This window comes from Doryrhamphus excisus, chromosome 3 (assembly GCF_030265055.1).
Source record: "Doryrhamphus excisus isolate RoL2022-K1 chromosome 3, RoL_Dexc_1.0, whole genome shotgun sequence".
Taxonomy (NCBI): Eukaryota; Metazoa; Chordata; class Actinopteri; order Syngnathiformes; family Syngnathidae; genus Doryrhamphus; species Doryrhamphus excisus.
In genome coordinates this window covers 24,876,261-24,896,587 of record NC_080468.1, presented here as the reverse complement: position 1 = coordinate 24,896,587, position 20,327 = coordinate 24,876,261, and the positions used below count along the sequence as shown (strand labels likewise).

At 43.6% G+C, this 20,327-nt stretch overlaps 2 protein-coding genes across 4 annotated transcripts in view; both read right to left on the bottom strand.

Moving 5' to 3' along the window:
* Window positions 1-263: 263 nt before the first annotated feature.
* Window positions 264-16,791, bottom strand: zgc:109889 (uncharacterized protein LOC553542 homolog). 2 transcript variants are annotated; one of them, XM_058068611.1, is made up of 11 exons: window positions 16,501-16,789; window positions 10,421-10,560; window positions 10,052-10,186; window positions 8,295-8,448; window positions 8,104-8,221; window positions 7,338-7,406; window positions 7,027-7,071; window positions 6,801-6,934; window positions 5,818-6,090; window positions 5,233-5,636; window positions 264-5,169 (listed from the first exon to the last, which is right to left on the bottom strand). In XM_058068611.1, exons 2-11 carry the CDS (start codon window positions 10,551-10,553, stop codon window positions 5,012-5,014), a joined length of 1,623 nt encoding a protein of 540 aa, XP_057924594.1. In that variant the 5' UTR covers window positions 10,554-10,560; window positions 16,501-16,789; the 3' UTR covers window positions 264-5,011. The 2 variants fall into 2 exon arrangements, with proteins under 2 accessions (XP_057924594.1, XP_057924595.1); XM_058068612.1 differs by lacking the exon at window positions 7,338-7,406 and having other exon boundaries at window positions 16,501-16,791.
* A 692-nt stretch (window positions 16,792-17,483) lies between these two features.
* The window catches only part of htr2cl1 (5-hydroxytryptamine (serotonin) receptor 2C, G protein-coupled-like 1), a 138,946-nt gene continuing 136,102 nt past the window's right edge, over window positions 17,484-20,327 (bottom strand). For both annotated transcript variants that reach the window (XM_058067123.1, XM_058067124.1), the window contains one exon: window positions 17,484-20,126. In XM_058067123.1, the coding sequence (XP_057923106.1) occupies window positions 19,545-20,126 (582 nt within the window). In that variant the 3' untranslated portion in view covers window positions 17,484-19,544. The remainder of the gene's footprint in view (window positions 20,127-20,327) is intronic.

The window sequence follows — 20,327 nt, the reverse complement described above, 5'->3', positions numbered from 1 at the left end:
GAAACTTATAATATACTTTAAATTACCTGATGTCATTGAACGCAACAACGTATTGCTCATAATTACAAGGTTTAAAGTGTGATTCAGATATTCTGCTACTGTTAAAGAGACTAGTCTTACACTAGTGCTATTACTGACCAGCCTTTATTTGGAGATTGCAACAATAGAATTCTATAAGTAATCAAAAATTTAAGACCGTAGCAAAAAAAAAGACATCCCCAAAACCCTAAATTTTGACCAAGATTTTGTCTTTTAAAGGCTCATAAACTTTTATTCAGCTGATGAACAGCCTGTTTCACTGTTTGGTCCAGTTCGTCTTTTTGCATGTTGATGCTCTACTTAAGATCCAACAGTGCAAAATGTAAATTCTTGCAAATTTTCGAACTGGCCTTAAGAGGTGGGCTTGGTGGCAATCAGTACAATTACACGCTCTTCCACTAGATGGCAGAAGGCGCATAATTAACCTTTTTAATTCACCATTTATGCAAAATTGGATTTCGTGTGTTTTAAGTGGCGCCCAAACCCAAACCCTTTCCATGTATGTGGGCCTTGGTGATAATACTTTGGACACCCCTAAAAAATTTTCCAATGTAAAAAAAAATGACACTCTGAATTACTTTTATGCAGCCCCCCTGATGGTTATGCAGATGTTCTCAATATAAACTCAATATAAAAAATGCAAACACATCAAGTTAACCATTTATTGTCTATAGTTACATGCATACTTGCTTACAGCAGTTTATTTTTTTTAACTGTCTAACAATGTATATGAATGACCCCAAAAAGACATGTGTTTACTTTACAGGATCCCTTTTGCAAAATTTGTCTGTAGTCACGTCAAGACAACCAGAGCAAGGCGGTCACCATAGAAACACAGTGTCCAATAGTTCAGTGACAAAAACCTGACGAGGAGGGAACTGTCAGGTTCTTACAGCGTTCACATTCGTTGACTATGCAAGCCCAGGAGCACTCAATCTTTCCCATTTGGCAATGCGCTAAATAGAATGTGACCCATTTCCACATCCTATTTAACTCAAACAGTATAGCAGCCAGAAATGCTTGTCTCACAACAGTCCGTTAAAAGGGAATTCAGCTTAGAAACAGCCTTTTCTGCATTCCTTTGCAGCAACAGTATGTCTGTGTCATCATCTACAGTGTCATTTATTTACAACAAGACATTTACAGAAGAAAATTAACCTTGCTGGTGAATCATTGAATTAATAAGCTCCTGTTTTGAATGATATGTATTAGGGCTGCATGATTCTGGAAGAAAAAAAAAACATTTTCTTTGTTATGAATTGAGATCACAATTTCTGGGATGATTTCTTTCCAGAAATACACTACTCACAAACAGTTGCAGGCATTCTGGTAAAATTTCCGGATGAACCAAAAATGCACCATGAACCTTTGTTGAATAACACAATTCAGGTGACATTTTAAAAAATATTTTTTTTTATCGAACAAGATGTGACACAGTAAGGCAGGGATGGGCAAATGTTTGCAGTCGTGGGCCACATTGGGTTAATAAAATTTGTCCGAGGAGTCACCTATACTCTATACACTCTAGGTGGCGTTAAACAGCATAACGTAGTTGCTCACGCTGCACCAAAACAAAAAGTTAACAAGTTCATGCAACTGGCACATAACTTAAAAGTATTACTTCCAAACTTCCCGCAAGGCATTCTGGGTAGTCCAGCTGCAACAACAATATGAACTATGAACAATAAAACATCGGGTATCAAGAGTATGTTAACTGATGACCTCCTTAGCATATATTGCAATCTCGCAAAAATGCAACAAACGTGGCAAAATGCTACCCAGCATACCTTGCGGCAGGAATGTATGAGTAATTTTTTTTTGCATGGGTATTGTGTGTAGATATTTGTTTGTATGCCCACATGGTGCAGCAGGTATGTTATCTTGTGCATCGTGTTTGTTGCAATTTTGTACAAGCTACAGATCGCATCTGACTATTTTAGCAACGTAAGCGCGCCACAATAGCGCTGCTTGTCATGTTGCCAGCTACACTTTCCAAGTCAAAGGTTTAAAAACGGAATTTAGAAATGTCCGGATTAAGACAGTGTGGCCCGCAGTTTGCCCACCCCTGCCCTAAACTAAGTGGCCACATCCATCTGAGAATTACCCATTTCTAGCCCCACAAATTGGCGAAGTACTGTTGATCAATTGTTAGGCGTGGTCTTGGACTCATGTCAAAATGTGAACAGCACAATGAAGTATGTATTTGTCCATTCACAGATCTTACACTTTTTGTGAGTAGCGCACAGTGGACCAACATTGGTGACTCCGCATTGTCCCAGATTTCACTCTCAAAAATTAGGGTGTTTTTGATGTACTATAAACTGGTTATGAATTGCAGGGCAGCCTCATCAAGGTAACATATACACCCTTACTCACACACGACAAACCACCACGAGCTTACAAACTTATACTAACACTACTAATAAACAACTCGCAAGGCATGCTGTGCAAGTGTGTATGTGGGCTTCCCAGCATGCCTTGCGGGTTATAAATGCTAGCACTGTTTTACATGTATTTGTGTGTATGGGTTTATTTCCATACCGGCATAGTTCATGTGTTGTCTTCTACGTGGTACTTTTGTTGTTGTTGTTCCATGAGTAAGGTAGGCATTTGGGTTGTTTGTGTTGTAATGGTGGAAACATCAAAGTCAAGTCAATTGATAAGAGTGTCAAAAATAGACACTTTTAGGGGCACCTCACTTACTCAGTTTTTCGTAATTCGTGGATGGTCTTAACCCGCACACAAAGCAGGGACGTAATGTACGTATGTTAAACTACTTTTTCCACCATTTATGAAAATGTCTAGCTGCACAATATGTTGGGTTCAGTGGCCACCATGAATTTAAATATTTTTCTTTGCTCTGTGTTCAGTGCCATGTGCTTACGTTTTAAAGACAGTTCTCCCTGGCTGGCTCCAAATTACACTATTTCACCCCAAAAATGTCTATATTCATCACAATTATGAGTTAAACTGAAATTGATGTGTTGTGTACGCGCATACACATAACAGCAATCTCAAACAGGAAGAGGGGGTTTCAATGCTAGCGCCCCCACTGCAAAACCAAACCATGTCAGAAAGCACCTAGAAACACCCAACGTGAGGTCCCACCAAGACAGCGAAGAAGATAATACACCATGGCATGCTCACCGGGACCAATGTGAATCAAGATTGTAATTTTGTGTGTAGCCCTAATATGTATAACTATAACTAATAGAGCAGGTACTCTTTAAAATGATATTTCATTTGATGTTTTTAGAAGATTTAACAATAATTCAACACAAATTTGACTTTTTGCTATCAACTCAATTAAAAATGCATTTTACGTTATGGCCTTAAAAAGATCCTACGGTAAATCAAAACCAACGACTCACTGCAAATGAAAGAAAACCACATTATAAAAAGCGTTCTGACACGGTGGACAGCCAAGCCGAAGCAGACCAGACAATGCTGTTTATTTACTGTTGTAGGTTGCTTACACAGATGTATTTATAGCAGTCCAGACACAAAGCCTCCGCAGTGCTGATCCAGGGTCAGTGTCATGTGACCTTCGACCCTGGTTCATGGTGGCATATATTGTGATTTTATAGAAGAGCAATACCACAGCACACAGTCACTGGCTTTGAAGAGAGTAAAAAGTCACGTAAATATCTGCCTAGGGTCGGTCACAAGGAAGTCGATGATGATTGATTAATAAGTTGGGGTAATAAGGGATGCTTTAAATGAAAATGTTCATGTCCTACTTGGTGTTTTGCCCTCTGATCACATCAACAACTGGGATATTAAAATATGCATCCATCCATTTTATATTCCTCTTATCTCCAATGCGGTCGTGGGTGAGCTGGAGCCTATCCCAGCTCACTTTTTGGGGCGAGAGGTGAGGTATATACGATGGAATGGTCTCCAAGTGACAACCATTCACATTCACATACACTCACATTCAATTAATTCATGCAATTTGATAAAAATAAAATCAAAACATGAGGAAAAAAAGTTAGAATATTGGGGTTCCAATCTGGGCGGATGTGTATGGTCCAGCTCACCTGTAACCTTCATTGTGATGAAAATGGATGGATGAAGTCTACATTTAGTGCTGAAACGCGACAGGTCACACCAGCCAAGCTAAACCTCCATGAGAACCAAATTACAACCAACATAACGTCAACTTTCATGTCTTAACAAAATAGTTCATACAAGTGAAGAGGCTGCACTTTACTCACCTGACGCGGCTCAATCGAAGGCGGCCAGCAATTATCACCAGCTAGGTAGTCGTGGGTGAACGGATGGATCCAAATATCAACACTATTGATTACTTAAACTAGTATCAGTATTGGTTCAATACATATAGCATTTTCGGATGAATATTTTTTTTGTCCCACAAATATTAGTTTCCACAAATACCCGTTTTTTGTTGTATTGTTCAAATATATTAGTGGGGTACTGCAGCAAAACAATCAATCGTTAAATCTTGAAATGATGCTTGGCAGTATCGCCTACCACAAACGTGTTAGCTTCCTCTGCTACTAAAGAAGTTAGCATCCATGTGGCCAATGTTGAGCACTCAGAGGAGCTACTGTTCCTTCTCCTGTCTTCTTCTCATAAACTCATAAACATTTTGCAAGTAGAAATACATTAGAATAGCACAATAATGAGTAACTCTTGTAGCCGTGCCATGTGTTTAGTCAACACAACACCTCCTCACTCAACAGGGGCTCTGTGCAGAAAGAGACCTGGAATATTGCTATCAATTAGGATTTAAGGGGGAGGAATTGGTCCATTTGTTTTGTTCAAATTATGTGTCATGTGCCAAACTCTGTTGGTTGTGCAGACACATCTCAAGAGGAGGCGTTGAAATGACTAAGTTGCTGCAAAATGTTCAAATGTGTGACAAGAGTGTCATTTTTCTTTAAATGAATTTGAAAATGCGAACCCAAATCCAAAGCCATCACCGGTCCGAGTTATTGCCACCATCTCTTTAGTCGGACCACTCGTTCTCATCCAGCTCGGAGTCGTCGTCAGACTCGCTGTACTCCACGGCGATGCGACGTGACAAGATCGTAGCCACATCGTTGCCAACGGGCTCCCGCTTGGCTTCCTGCTCCCTCTGCTCCTGCACCTTTCTCAGCTGGATGCCTGTGGAGAAGCAGACAGAACGTCAAAACGACGCCGATATCCAGCTGTGGTTTTCAAACCTACCTCTGCGTATGGCAGCTAGCAGGTCGGAGCGCGCGTCGCTCATGGGGATCATCCCCAGCATGGTGCCCTTCCTCGTGGGGGGCGCGGCCTCCACCCCTGCCTGCCCGACGACAGCATGTGTAGGGGAGGGGTGAGCCTGGTGACCCACTGGGCCTCCAGGTGGGGGAGGTGGTGGGGCGGCCGGCGGCACCCCGGAAGGTGGGTGGGCAGGAGAGGGGACGTAGTTGACGGGAGGGGGAGGAGGCGAGGGGGAGTAGGGACGGGATAGAGCGGAGGAGGTGGGTGGCACGGCAGAAGGTGGGCCCGGGGTGTGATCGAAGGCCGTCTGGGCGGAGGGGATGCTTGGGGGAGGAGGGGGAGGAGCAGGAGGGATATAATACTCCGGAATGGTGGTAGGCTGGCCACTACAGAAACACATTTTAATTATTTAATCATGACATTGTATTCCTGTATTTGTGATGCACAGATAATACATTGGTGATAGTTTAATATTATAAGTAGCATCTGTCAGATATAAGCCTTTACAGATGAAGCATTAAGTCAGAGCTGCTGCAGTATGAACATGTGATCAAGTGTTCTACATACCCATGGCCGGCCCGGTAATCCTTAATTGACTGCTGCCTCGGCCCGTTGACAGTCAGATCCCCCGCGGCCTGGTTAGCATGAGCTGATGGGGTCCTTCCCAAGGAAGCGACATGGCGCCCACCAGCGGCGGCCCCTCCCGCTCCTTGAGGCTGGTTGGCCGGCCTGAGGACGCGATCCAGTGACTGGGTCTGAGTGGCTGCGCCCAGGTGATCCCTGGTATGGTGGTCAATGGGGTGGCCCATGTTTGCGGTCTGCGTAGCTGGATGGTTGGGACTGGTGAGGAAATGAGTAGGACACCTATTAGTTAACGATTATTGTAGGGGCGTCTTTGACGATTTGATTGGAGTCTAATTTTACTATCAATCTTGCAGTTGAGTCATCTGAATATGTCATGTGATCAAGATTGCACCATTTTAAGTAGAGAGGGATGGCCAGATGTAGACTGTATTTGGGGCCGCACTGTATTTGGTTAACATGTAGGCCACATAGTCAGGAGATCAGGAAGACCTGGGTTCCAATCTACTCTGTGTGCAGTTTGCATGTTCTCCCCATGTGTGCGTGTTTTTTTCCAAATTGTCCATAGGTATGAATGTGAGTGTGAATGGTTGTTTGTCTATATGTGCCCTGTGATTGGCTGGCGACAGCTGGAACAATGGACCACTGCTATAATACCACACTTTGTTATATTATTGATATGTTGTATAATTGTGATGTGATAATGATGGTATTAGGTCGGCTAAGTCCCCACTGAAGGCTCTGTGTTGTAATAAAACAACAAAACATCCTGTATTTGCTGTATTTGTACAAAATGCTGTATTTATGTGCAAATTGGGTGGATATTAAATTCATAAAAATCACAAGATGATGCAACGTTGAAAAAAGATTTGCAACTTTTGTAGCAACTCTTGACACTTATTTAAAATTGGTGCAAAATATGGGACCTTTCAGGAATCAGTGGAGATGGCAGCATATTAGCAACTTACCTGCTGTCAGGTGACAAGGAGCCCTCGGGAGACATGCCGTGATAAGGGGAAGGCGTGAGCCTGGCATCGGGTCTGAACTCCTTGTCGTAGGCCAGCACGTTCCACTCCTGACGTCGGTTACGAGCCTTACGCACCTTCAAGAAGCAAGATAGAGATGATGTGCGGTTGTCATGACAACACCTAGGTATTAGCATTCACTCTGAGTCAAGTGTCCTGAATTGCTAACCTTCTTGACCTCCCTACCCGGGTCCTCGACCTGCCTCTGCTGCTCCTAGTGGACAATGACAGAATGACAACAGTAAGTTCATTATCATTGATCTTTTCTTTTGGGGTGGGTGGATAATAGGACCCCATCACCAGGTCCTGAGACGAACAGAGCCAACTACACAACCACAAACTGTCTACACACTTTTCAACTATGAGTAACACACACAGGCTAGCAAGCAACACAAAACACAAGCATGACGTGTGCATGTTCTACTAGTATATGTGGGGTGAGGGATTAGGGGGAGAGGTCAGGGGTCGGGGTTGTCTTACAGAGATGGACAGGGGGCTCCTGGGTGGGGCCTGTCTGGAGTGGGGTCTGTCGGGATGGGCCGGACAGCTCTATGGAAACATGGGAGAGACACAAGCTGGTGTGTTAGACCAAGAAGAGGAGGGAAGAAGGAAGGAAGGAAGGAAGGAAGGAGGGAAGGAACGAAGGAAGGGTGAGTGTATTTTTCTTAAGGCCAAGTAGTACTAAAGATGAGCGAAAGATAAATGAGAGGTTGAGAGAGAAAGAGCATGTGAGCAGCATCAAAATGAACAGAAATATTGACAAAGCACAGCAAACAGCAGAAGTTGGTCAAGACTTTTTTTTTACCTTATAATTATCATTAAAATGTGTAAATATTAATCAGTGACAGGCTTTAACAAGTAAAGCCATCAAAAGGTTAAGTCAGTCAAGCCCAGTTCTATTTAGTAGTGCACCTTTATACTGTGCTTTATGGTAAATGTGTAATCAAGAAAAAGATGATTCCTATCACATGATCATTCAAAATTCCATACTTTGCATCATCATACATTAAAGTATCTATCGTTTTAAAGGATTGGTGCCCTTTGCTGCCATGGAGTGTTATTCATTATTGATGGTTTTCAATTGACCTTGTTGATGCCTGACCAACCGCTGCTGTAATCGAACGGCACAAGCGCGCAGTCCAATAAACAGGCAGGAAATAAAAAAAAACAACCAAAAATACAGCTTGAGGATTTTCAAAATAATAAATATCCACTCCAAATGTGACCTGCAGGAATCTAGACGCACCTTCTGCCTCCTCTTCTCCTTACGCTTGTCTTCGGTGGCCTGCAGCATCTTCTCCTTCCACAGGTTGAAGAAGTAGGACGGGTCTGTGTAGAACTTGAGGGCGTCCTTCTTATCATCCCTGGAGAGAGAAGGGTGGATGAATGAATGGAGTGCTCATGAGGAGTGTTAATTTTCAGAGTTCAAGTAGTGACCTATAGGGGCTGAGTATGTTGAGCGGAGGAGGTTTGTCGCAGCGATGGTACATCTCCACCACAGGATTGGGCACCGATGTCCTGGACACCACCTGCTGGTCTTGGATAGTACTGCTCTTGAAGGCCTTCCTCATGTTAATATCCTGCAGGGAGACTGCAGGAGAGGCGATTATCACATACAAAAACATAGCATTAAGGAGTCAGAAAGGAGGACACACATGTTTGCAACACTAGCATAGGTTAAATTGATCACACAGGTTAGTAGTCAACATCCACTAAGATGTTTGGTCAGTAAAGTAATACAAATGAAACTGTGTGGTTTGGTAGAAAGTGTTGGCAAAAGAAATGCTGCTCTTTAATACAGTTGAAAGGCCAGCCTTTCCGGAAAAGCTGCAAATGTTTGGCAGACAGAAGAAATTCACAAACATAAATTCCCCAACTTTAAAAGATGACATGTTAATGGAAATATTGCATTATTATTCAAGAATCAACCGTTCAAACATTAAATGATTCAATGATTCAGGTTGTTCGTGGTGTTATCCACATCACACAATTCCCACTTTCCTGACACTCCTATTTTCCAGCAACTACTTTGACATTTCTCGACACATTTCTATCAACATCACCTGCTCATTTCTGTTTTTTTCCCCTCACATCAGGCTCGGGTATTCACACGCAATGTCTCCGGGCATTGCAATCATCACAAAATATTTCCAACTATTTAAAAGCAGTGCTGCAAAGCATCGCACTAGACTTATTTGGCATACCCTACTGCTACCCCAATTGTGGCAAATTAGTAAAGGTTGCATAAGTGTAGCTGGTAGAGTGCTTGGATCCAGACATGGTTGGTTCAATTCCGGATTTGAGCTCAAGCTAACATTTTACTCTTACTTTTCTACATTTTAGCATATTTCCACAGCATTTCAGTCAAGCTTCAGCCTCCGAACGGCACCTGTGTTCATTCTAAATTTCGATTTTCGTGTTTCAGTTTTGCTTCAGCTTTCAGAATTCACACACATTGCGTCAGCAGGTTTTAAGATATGTAGCGAAACCTGCCATACTACAACATGATGGGCATATATGGGTCGGAATCTTCTATCTAGACGGGGTTCATAAGCCAAATCTTGACCATGAGGAATTTTTTTTGTTCATAACGTCATGAAAAGCCACACTCACAAGTCCAGCAAACAAGTGAGAGAGACAAAACATGTTTCCACGTTTGATGCTCATAAGCAGATTGTACATATTACTGTTCCAACATCATTAAAAGGTCACTTTTGCAACCTTGAAAATCCCGCTTCCTGCCCACCCTGAGCTGTACAGGTGTATGGATTCTGATGCTGAAAGGCACTCTGGGAATCTGCAAGCATCAGCATCAGGAATGTGTGTCAATCCTTTGACTATAGAGGAGATTTCACACTTGTGCAACACTGTCCAGGCACGACCAGATGGCCACACACGCACACACACGACAATAAGGTTAAACCCTGCCCATGTAACATATGCTCCCACCACTGATTTACTTGTGTGTGTGTGTGTGTGTGATGATGTGGATACATTAATCTGTTCATTAGCTGGCAAAAACAATCTAGATGTTTAAATTTAGAGATGAAGAGAAGTCATGCGGTGTGCTCTTTGATCATGTCTTCTTAGCCTCTCTGCTTGCGTCCGCACAAACACTCCTCTAATGTGATGCAGCTTTCATTCAGATGCATCTTCAAAGAACCCCTATTAGACGAGCACACACACACACACACCTTCCTCCACAGTGGAGTCTAGCTGTGTGACCTTGACCGCCAGCTGGTCCACACGCTCCTGAAGGCTGCTCATCCTCAGGTAGAAGCTGTTGGCTTCATTGAACAGCTCTCCGAAAATATCCTCAGCGTGGCGGCCTGCACAAATAAACACACACACACACATTTGGAGGGGATCCATCCTGTCTTACATAAGTGTCTCGCTGCATGGTGACCACCAGAAACCTTGCTTTCATGAGTCCACAAGAGGGCGCTTGTCACTGAATGCTTCTAAACACTACATAGTTTGTGTTGAAGGAGGATCGGATCCAGATTTGACAGCATATGTAAGTGTAAACAGGCAAAAGTCTTCCATTCCATGTTGGTACTCACTCAGGCCGCCCAGCTGTTTGATGATGGCTGCCAGTGTGCTGTTGGTGACGCACTCCAGCTCGCTGGTTACGCCATCTGGCAGGGCCCCGCGACACAGGTGCCGGGGCTCGATGTTCCTCTTCACCAGCGGCATGATGCTCCTGGAGTCACATGACCACACACACACACACACACACAAAAGTGCGTGAAGCAAACACGTGAGATGAAACCACTGAGTTCCTCTCAATGTGGGACGCAGTTGTTATTTTTGGGCATCCATTCTGTCACACGTGCGCCTCGATGAGGTGCAATTATGAAACATCTTTGCGTGTCTGGAACTGTGCATGTAAGAGATTGCTCCAGCTGTGGTACATCTATAAAATTATAAATAAACAAATCAGCCGTGATATCAAAGTAATGTCGCTTAGCTATAATACTCACATTTTTCTTCTACCAGCATTCATTAATAAGTCACAGCAATGATACATGTGACATGATGAAAACACACACAGACACACACACACTGTAGTGATGAAAATGACATTGTCGTCGTTTCACACACACATCTTCAGGCCACATGCAAGACAAAGTAAACCTACATGGTTTGCAATTAGCAGCGGGAGTAAATGAATAGTTTTTGTATGAAATGTAGTCCACACACGCACCCATATCTTAACATAGATACATACATACATACATGGCATACGCACACACATCCTAGTACAGATTTATGATACACAACTTCACACGGCACATATACATATACTGTGCATGTCCAAGTGTACAACCATGGTACACACACACACATCCAAATACAAATCCATTGTACAAACACATATAGTATGTGTCCAAGTATACATTAATGGTACACACACATAAATGTCCACATATTAATCCATAGGATACACACACATGCTGTAGATATGCTACTAAAGATTTATATTTTCTCTTTTGTAGCATTTCTCCATCCATCCATTTTCTATACCGCTTATCCTCACTAGGGTCACAGGTATGCTGGAGCCTATCCCAGCTGTCTTAGGGCGAGAGGCAGGGTATACTCTGGACTGGTCGGCAGCCAATCACAGGGCACAACCATTCACATTCACTCACATTCATTCCTATGGACAAGTTAGAGTCGTCCATTAACCTAACATGTTTTTGGAATGAGGGAGGAAACCGAACTACCCACTGAAAGTCAGAACATGTCCAGCCCTTGGACCCTTACATTTTTGAAACTGTGGCCCTCTTCTTGATGTATTGGAGTGGTCCTGCTCTACATCATGGAGATACGTCAACAAAATGAGTGGGATTGAATCAAAGAAGGAAGCAATGCGGGGACAAGTAAGGCGCATGGCAGGGTTGTCATGGCAACACACTGACAGGTCCCTACGAGAGGTGGAACTGTGAAAACAGAACAAGGCAGACAGCTGAGTGGAGGATGGCCAGATGATTGGATGGCTGGATAGATGGAGAAATGGACGGATGGATGATGGATGGATGGCTGTATTGCTGGATGAATGCATAAATAAATGGAAGGATGGACAGATTGCTGAACGGACGGATAGACGGATGATGGCAGTGAACTTTAAACTGGAACTCATCCTTCATCATGATCAGAGTGTCATGCAAACAAGCTCCATAACAGACGTGGACCTGCGAACTAATGCTAATGCTCGTAAAGCTCAGTCTGCTCTGTCTTTACCCTCCTCTTCGTCTTCTCTTGTTGTAGCAATCAGTGAAATTAGCTCTACATGTCGCTAACAGGAGCGATAAGCCCTGCGGATTCTTGATGACATAATTAGATAAACTGTCGACTTGCTTCTTTAAAACGGCACTCGGGAACAATCGCTCACATCATCAAATCAAGCAAGATTTGTCCAAACACTTTGAACAGCAATTTGGGTCCACCTCGCCTTGCCACCATACCTCAATCGTGACAGGTTCGATAATATGCTGGACAAATGTTGCTGGGGTCCCACGATAATGACAGAAATAGTAATCTTTTTTTTTTTACCATGGCATCAAAACAGCAAGACCATTCCAAAACCCAACCCCCACACCATTATCACCTCCTTCTGGCCTTCTTTCTCCTCGCTCCACTTCGTCACATGTCGGCAATTTGCTGAAATTGATCCAATTACGATTAGCAGGCACCCTACCAAACCTGTCAAAACAACTAATTATGCAGCTCACTTCAGCATATGTGTTGCTGCTTAGCTAATTCCACAAAGTACACGTGAATAAAAGGGACAAGAGATCAAGAAGTTACATTTGAATAATTAGCTACAGTGGTGTGAAAATGTCCCCCCCCCCTCCGCCATTAAAACAAAACTGAGATTAATTGAATCCCAGAAAGATGATACTTGAGATCAGAGGTTATAAACCCATTTCTAAAACCTAGGGACTCCAGCAAACTACCGCAACAGCCATTATGCCATTATACACAAACGGCCAAAACATGAGACAGTGGTGAACAGTGGTGACACATCCAAGAGGTCACAAAACACCCCATAACACACATCCCAGTAACTCTAAAAGTTGAACTTTTTAGAAGGTGTTTGTCCCCTTACATCTGGTATAAATGTAATGCTGCATTTGAGAAAAAGAACATCATACCAACAGTAAAATATGGTGGTGGTAGTGTGATGGTCACCGGGAAGACTTGCTTTGATAAATGGAACTCTGAAGTCTGCTGTCTGACAAAAAATCTTTAAGGAGAATATCCGGCCATCTGTTTGTGACTGCAAGCTGAAACCAACTTGGGTTCTGCAGCAGGACAATGATCCAAAACACACAAGCAAGTCCACCTCTGAATGGCTGAAGAAAAACAAAATGAAGACTTTGGAGTGGCCAAGTCAGAGTCATGACCTTAATCCTATTGAGATGCTGTGGCACGACCTTAAACAGGCACTTTTAAACCCTCCTTAAACCCTCCAATGTGGCTGAATCACAACACTTCTGCAAAGATGAGTGGGACAAAATTCCTGTAAAGCGCTGTAAGAGACTCATTGCAAGTTATCCCTTCAGCAAGCATGCAGCTATGGACATTCATCTTGTCACGTTTGTAGCTCGCTGCATGCTTGCTCCATTGTTTACACTCAGGAGCAGCTGAGATGACACTTTCACACCACTGTGGCTAACTATTCAAATGTACTGTAACTTACTGAACACAAAAATTAGTCATTTTCAGTGTCTGTGCTGATGGTCGGTAAACACGATGAATGAAGCGTGTGACTGTGTGTGTGCGTGTGTGTGTGTCCCCTCCCCTTGGCCCACCACAACCCGTCCCTCACAATTAAATGTGTTGGCCTCAGCGGGACTGCAACAAGTCATCCGTGACTGCACTCGGGGGGCCAAACTGGGTCTACTGGTATGGCTGGAGGGTGGAGGTATGAGGGACTGGGATGTCTTGTGTCCCAGTTTACCGTGTCCCTGTCTGAAGTGGGTTGGCAGAGAATGATACAAGACAAGTGGGCAGGAGCAACCATGTTATATGGAAAAAAGCTAGTGGCTATAGCAAACAGCAGGACAACAAATAGATACATAGATGACCCCCATAAGTACTGGAACAGTGGGGACGTTATAAACGAGTATCCATTACAGATAATGCAATTTTGCCAGATACGAGTGTATGTATGTATATGTGTGTATTCGCTCTTCACACTCTGGGTTTGGCACACACATCGATTGCCTCTTCCTAGACGAAATTCGTAGGTGGCGGTCACAGAGGCCTCATTCACATACACAATGCTTGCCTCTATTTAGGTTTGTATCTAAAGTTACTTGTCTCGTAACGTACGGTGCATTGTGTTACGTCAGTCACTAATGCATCAGGGGTAGCATGACCGCTTTTTCCTATAAATGTATTTTTGTCTTATAGTAGTAGTAGTTCCCTGTGTTTTTTTTTTTGTCTGCTAAAATTTGGTTGGTGAGATGAAGTCACTTGAAAAACTTTCAGTTTACAGTTTAAGTACTGAACGCTGTGTCTTTTGAGAAAAACACAGTGAACAAGGCAGACAGGCTTTCCCTGTTTGCTATCATTGCATGTTTGCATCACCAACTTCACACAGATTATGAAAAAAAAATTTGAATAATAAAGCCTGACAGACCACTGACACACATACACAGTACCCGTATTGCGGAATAATAATATTTATAACAACTTCCGATGAATCCATGTCAATTTCAGACTTAAATTAATATATTGATGTGAGCCCCACCCATTTCTGGTTAAACTACGGCCACTTCCAGGTGTGGATACAGATAGTGGTGTACTCGCTCATATCTAATGAAAACACTTGGATTTGACATCAAAAGATGTATTTATATAACTAGAGCAGTCTCACTGGAAGAGGGCAGTGATGTGGGAGCTATGGCATCACGACTGTGAATGATAATACATGAATTATGGAAGTGGCAGTGCACAAAGCAAGATCGGAAAAAATGCTTCACGTAAACCTTGCAGTCCTACCTGCACTTGGTGTTCCCAGTGTCTCTCACACACAAAGTTTACATTCCATTGTATTTGGAACTAGTTCTAGTGCTGGATAAACCATTAGTTATGACCATCAGTGGGGAATATTACAGTGTAGAGCCTGGTTTCCACACACAAAGCCGCACTAGCATACTCCATTTTTCCATTCAAGAAAGGAGTTTCAAAGTTTTTTCCACAGTGTTTCTGGCTGCTGTACCAACATGTTTAGTTCGGGAGGGGGCGTTAGTGTTTGTGATTAGATTTCATTCATTCACAATTTCTAGGAGATTCCATGTTTAACAGTAGAGTAGCAAACTCCTGCCAATTACTGCATGGCCAATTCTCTGGAATGCTTCTGGAAACATAAGGCTCCCATTGCTAATAGTGTGTGTATGTGTGTGTGTGTGTGACAGGGGCCAGCACTCCTGATTTTGAAGGCCTTGGGCATATTACATTGAAATACAATGGACAACACAAAGAAACTGAAATCTGATTAGACTAAAAATAAATTAAAATCTAACAAACACACACTGGAAGCAGTGAAGACAAGAAATACACTGTTAAATCAAGATAATTGGGAATACTATGGGATAACTGGGAATTAAATAATATAATTTCATGGAACAAATACAATTTAAGTTTTAAATGTAGGTCGGTGCTTTTTTTTTTTTAATTTGAACATACTGTTTTCTTATCACACGAGAGTTCCTTGGCAGAGTTTTCAGGTGGAAACAAGTGTTGACCCCTGCCGTCTTTCCCACACAGACACACACACACACACAGTTACCATGGCAACCACAGACGAGAACATTCAAGGACTACAGAGAAAACACACACTAAATGGTGCACACACTTCCAAACATACAGTCATGGTATATCCTGTACACACGCCCAAGCATACATTCATGGTGTATACACATATTCATGGTATATACACCCACACATACATTTACATATTCATGGTACACACACATTCGACAATCTCTGTGTACACACAGACAATACATGTAAAGGTACGTATACAGTGTAGGTTGAGACAGACACGTCCAAATATACAACTAAGGTGTATACGCACACAGGTTCGAGTACACATTCATGACAAACACATCCATGTTCATGCATACATAGTACACGCACACACACACACACACACGTGTCCGCGCACGCAGTCATGGTACCCGTACACACACACACACACACACACACACATTCACGTACGCGTAAATGTCTCAGTACTGTATATATTCAGGGTATACACAAGCATATATTAAAGTATACATTATATTATTGGATAACGCACACACGCACGCCGACGCCCACGTATACATATACAGGTATACACTCAATCATTACGTGCACTATTACGGATCAAATGTGTGTGCGCGCGCTGCAGTGTAGATCCCTGCCACGCACGCGCCTTTGCCTTCCTTTCCAGCAAGCTCCTTTACCTGTCAATCACTGTGAGGAGGGTGTGCGCGCGTGGGGACATTCGACGACAATCACGATCACAGCAAAGTGGTGTTTGTTTGTGTGCGTGAATAAGATGTGTATGTGCGAGTAAGGTGTATGTGTGTGTGTGTGTGTGTAGTGTGCGTGCAGTCACGTGCAGCTCGTTAAGGCGCTTTACCTGGCTTGTTGTGCTTCTTCACTCGTTCAGAAGCTTCCAGATGTCCTTTCTTCCTTCTTCGCGGCTCATTTCACATGCTCCACATTTTGGAGGTTAGATGGAAGGATGGATGGATGCGGAGGAGGAAGAGGAGGAGCCTTTGAAGAGAACAAATCAGCCTCCCTGCGTGGATTGAGTGGATGTGTGTCGTTTCCACGGCAGCCTCCGTCGATCCAACAAGCATCAAGTGAAGCTTCAAGCTTCAACAACACATTTCCGGTGTCAATTTCAGAACAAAACCCCATTAGGGCGACAGTGTTGATTCCCTATGAGACACAAACATCGCTCTCAGTGACACTATTCAACAAACTATTATGACATTATATCATGAATTATCTACATGAAAGAAACTCGTCTTATGTGGCATGACGTAGGTTTATGTAGCTTTATTTTGACGGCGAGTGTTCACGAGGGCACGCATGTCTGCTCGGACTCACCTCTCGCTTCACACAGGCTCCGGAACCGCAGACAAGTAGTGCTATGGAGCATGCGCATGACGAAGAGTCCCGGGGCTTGCCGAGGTTAGCCGAGACCACCGCCCACCCGACAAAACGGCGAGCGAGCCCTCCACTGGGTGTCGCTGTTTCCTTAAAAACACAGTAACTGTCCATGGTGCTGATTTCATCTTATGACTGTTGTAGTTTGCATACTTCTGCTATTGATAAATATAATTGCTAATTTGTTGTCGGATTTAAGTACCTCTGTGTAATAAAATAATATTGGGAACAAATACATATTTTTTTCTTTTGTTGTTGTTGTCCAGATCTGTATGCAATCCAATCGTTTGCGGTCTGGGTAGCACAAGGTTTCCACTTACAGGTCTTCCTGCAGTGCAATATTTTGTGTTGTATTGTGGATGTCAATGATTAAGTCTCGAAAATTGAATATTTTTAATAAATAAATTGCAGCATCCCACTTCAAAGAAACAGAAATACATACATTGCTTGGGTGATTATTGTATAAACGCAAGAAGATATGTTCATTCACAATAAAAATGTTATATATATATAAAAAGAAGAAGTATAATGAGCCCAATTCTTACTTTTTCCTTGATGTTTATTGGCAGAGTTGAATGGAGTCTAAAACATATATTGCTGTGCTTTTTTTTTTGCAAGGGGGAGGGGCCTCAGGTAAACCATTGTGAGCAGCACCTTCAAAGAAAGATAGGCCAATACATCTTTGATCTTGTTGCTTGGCAACCAAAAGTCTGCTCTGACTTCTCATTTAAAAACGTCAAATCAATTTTCATACGTTACCGTGGACACATTCTCTCCGAATTGGATTGGGAGCTTTTGATGTACAAGATGACAAAACTAAAGATTTTTATCATGAGACAGGCTTTTTCTTGTTCCTCAAACTCTGCCAGTAAACCAAATGCCTCTGGAGGCGGGGGTCTTCAAAGTGTGACACAGTGAGCCTCCCCTCAGAGGCTTAGATTTTGTGGCACTTTCTGCTCTCCCCATATTAGCATCCAGTAACTCAGGGGTGTCCAAAGTGTAGCCTGCTGCTTTGTTTGTTTCAGCATATTCCACATTATCCTCACTACGATGTCGACTGCATTCAACCCCCTTTAAAATTAAGTTATACTTGTTGTCCTTACGTTCCATATAATAAAATGGACTGCATGTTTTTTTATGTTCACAGGGCACATATAGACAAACAACCATTCACACTCACATTCATACCTATGGACAATTTGGAGTCGCCAATTAACCTAGCATGTTTTTGGAATGTGGAAAGAGAAAACACAGATAACATGCAAACTCCACACAGACATGCCCGGGGGGAATCAAACCCGGGTCTCCTAGCTGTGTGGCCCATGCGCTAAACACTCCATCACCGTGCAGCCTCGGCCCCTACCATTCATTCATTCATTCATTTTCTACCGCTTTTCCTCACGAGGGTCGCGGGGGTGCTGGAGCCTATCCCAGCTGTCTTCAGGCGAGAGGCGGGGTACACCCTGGACTGGTCGCCAACCAATCACAGGGCACATATAGACAAACAACCATTCACACTCACATTCATACCTATATGGACAATTTGTTGTCGTCAAAGTGTAAAAACTAAGCCAAAAGCGTTAAGGTTATTGATTGATTCATTGATTGATTAGGGAAAAGTGAAGTAGAAAATGTGTTGAAGCCTCCCAACACACACCTTTCAATTTGTATGAACTTGCAGCCCTCAATGGAAAAAGTTTGGACACCCCTGACATAACTCCTCAGTTCTCGGCAATGCAGTCATTAACTTCCACAAACAGTGACAGTGTGACGAGGCCCACCTCCTCCATGCCTCTGCTCTGAGGTGGAGCGCCCTCAGTCCTTGTCCTGGTTTGTGAAGAAGGGATCATAGAATCAGAATCAGCTGACTCCTGCTCATCATTCTAATGGTCATCTCTGACTGTTGCTCTTTGACCTTGGCTTGGGGGGAAAAAAAGGTGATGGTACCTTCCGCTGTGTGAGAAACATGAATGAGGCGGCTCTGCGGTGCTGCTGGCGACATTACCATGTCTAGAAGAAGATGACCTTTGACCTGCCTTTGAAAAAGCTGGCGGTGGCTCCAGTATGACATGCCACCATTGTGTGACTTCTCTCAATTTCCCTTGGCAAACGTGAGGAAGACCTACAGTATATATATCTCTGATTCATCTAAGCTAAGTATCTAGTTTTTCCTTCATCTCCATTTTTTAAAATACATTTTGTTATTTTTTTATAAAAGGACATTTCAGGTGCTGGGTTGTTGTTGATGCATTCTTCCTGTGGCCACTAGAGGACGCTGTGAGACCAGAGGTTCTCCAAAATTCCTTAATGCCTGTCAACTGCATTTCTAAAGAAAATTCATTTTCTTTGCTGGTTTGCACGCGCACACAAAAGTCAATTTGCTTCTCGTGAAGTCTGGTGCCCTTTGACCTCTCTGACTCCTGCATGGATGGCGCCCTGACCCCCTGAGCCTCCTTGCACAGTCTTCTGAGTACGAGCACCAGCTTAAAGACTCCAAACATAGCGGCATCACACGCTGCTTGTGTGCACCCTGGAGGCGGGGCTGTAGCTGATAAGCGACAGCTCTTGCTCCGCCTCCGTCTCCGCCTCTGTCTCTGATAGAGCGCTGATGTTGTGGTAGTCTGAGAGACTCTGCGACGTGCCCCCCATTTGGGTGCCGTCGTCCGTGGTGTCCTCTGGGTCGATGGCCAGCCGCCCATTGTCCCCCCGCCCACCATTGCGACAGTTACTGTTACGGTCCACGCCCTCCTTCCTGTGGCTGTCCGCCAGCAGGGGCGTGATGGCATGCGAGGGGCACGACGACGTTGCTGCTCCCCCCGGTGGGTTCTTGCAACCCTGTGCGGCAGCGTTGGTGCCCATATTATAGCGACATCGGATGTAGCTGGAGAAGGCTCTCCTGTAGGTCTTATTGAAGAGCGTGTAGACCAGCGGGTTGACCCCCGACGAGATGTAGCCCACCCACACAAAGACGTTGAGCAGTTCGTGGAGTAGGGACTCATTGCAGGAGCCGCCACACAGCACGAAGGCGACATTGGTGATGAAGAAGGGGCACCACATGATGAGGAAGAGGAAGAAGACAATTCCCAGCACCTGGGAAGGTTGGAGAGGAAAAAGATGGATTGGATTGCTGGAGATTGTGTAACGCCCTTGACCTCTTGAATGTGATGACATTAGCAAACATTAGCAAACATCTCCAGACGCCTTTGAGATGAATGTGGATTCTAGAAAATAAAGCAACAGAGCAGCAAGTGGTTGTTAGCAGCTAACTGTAGCTAACAGCAGTCCCAAACT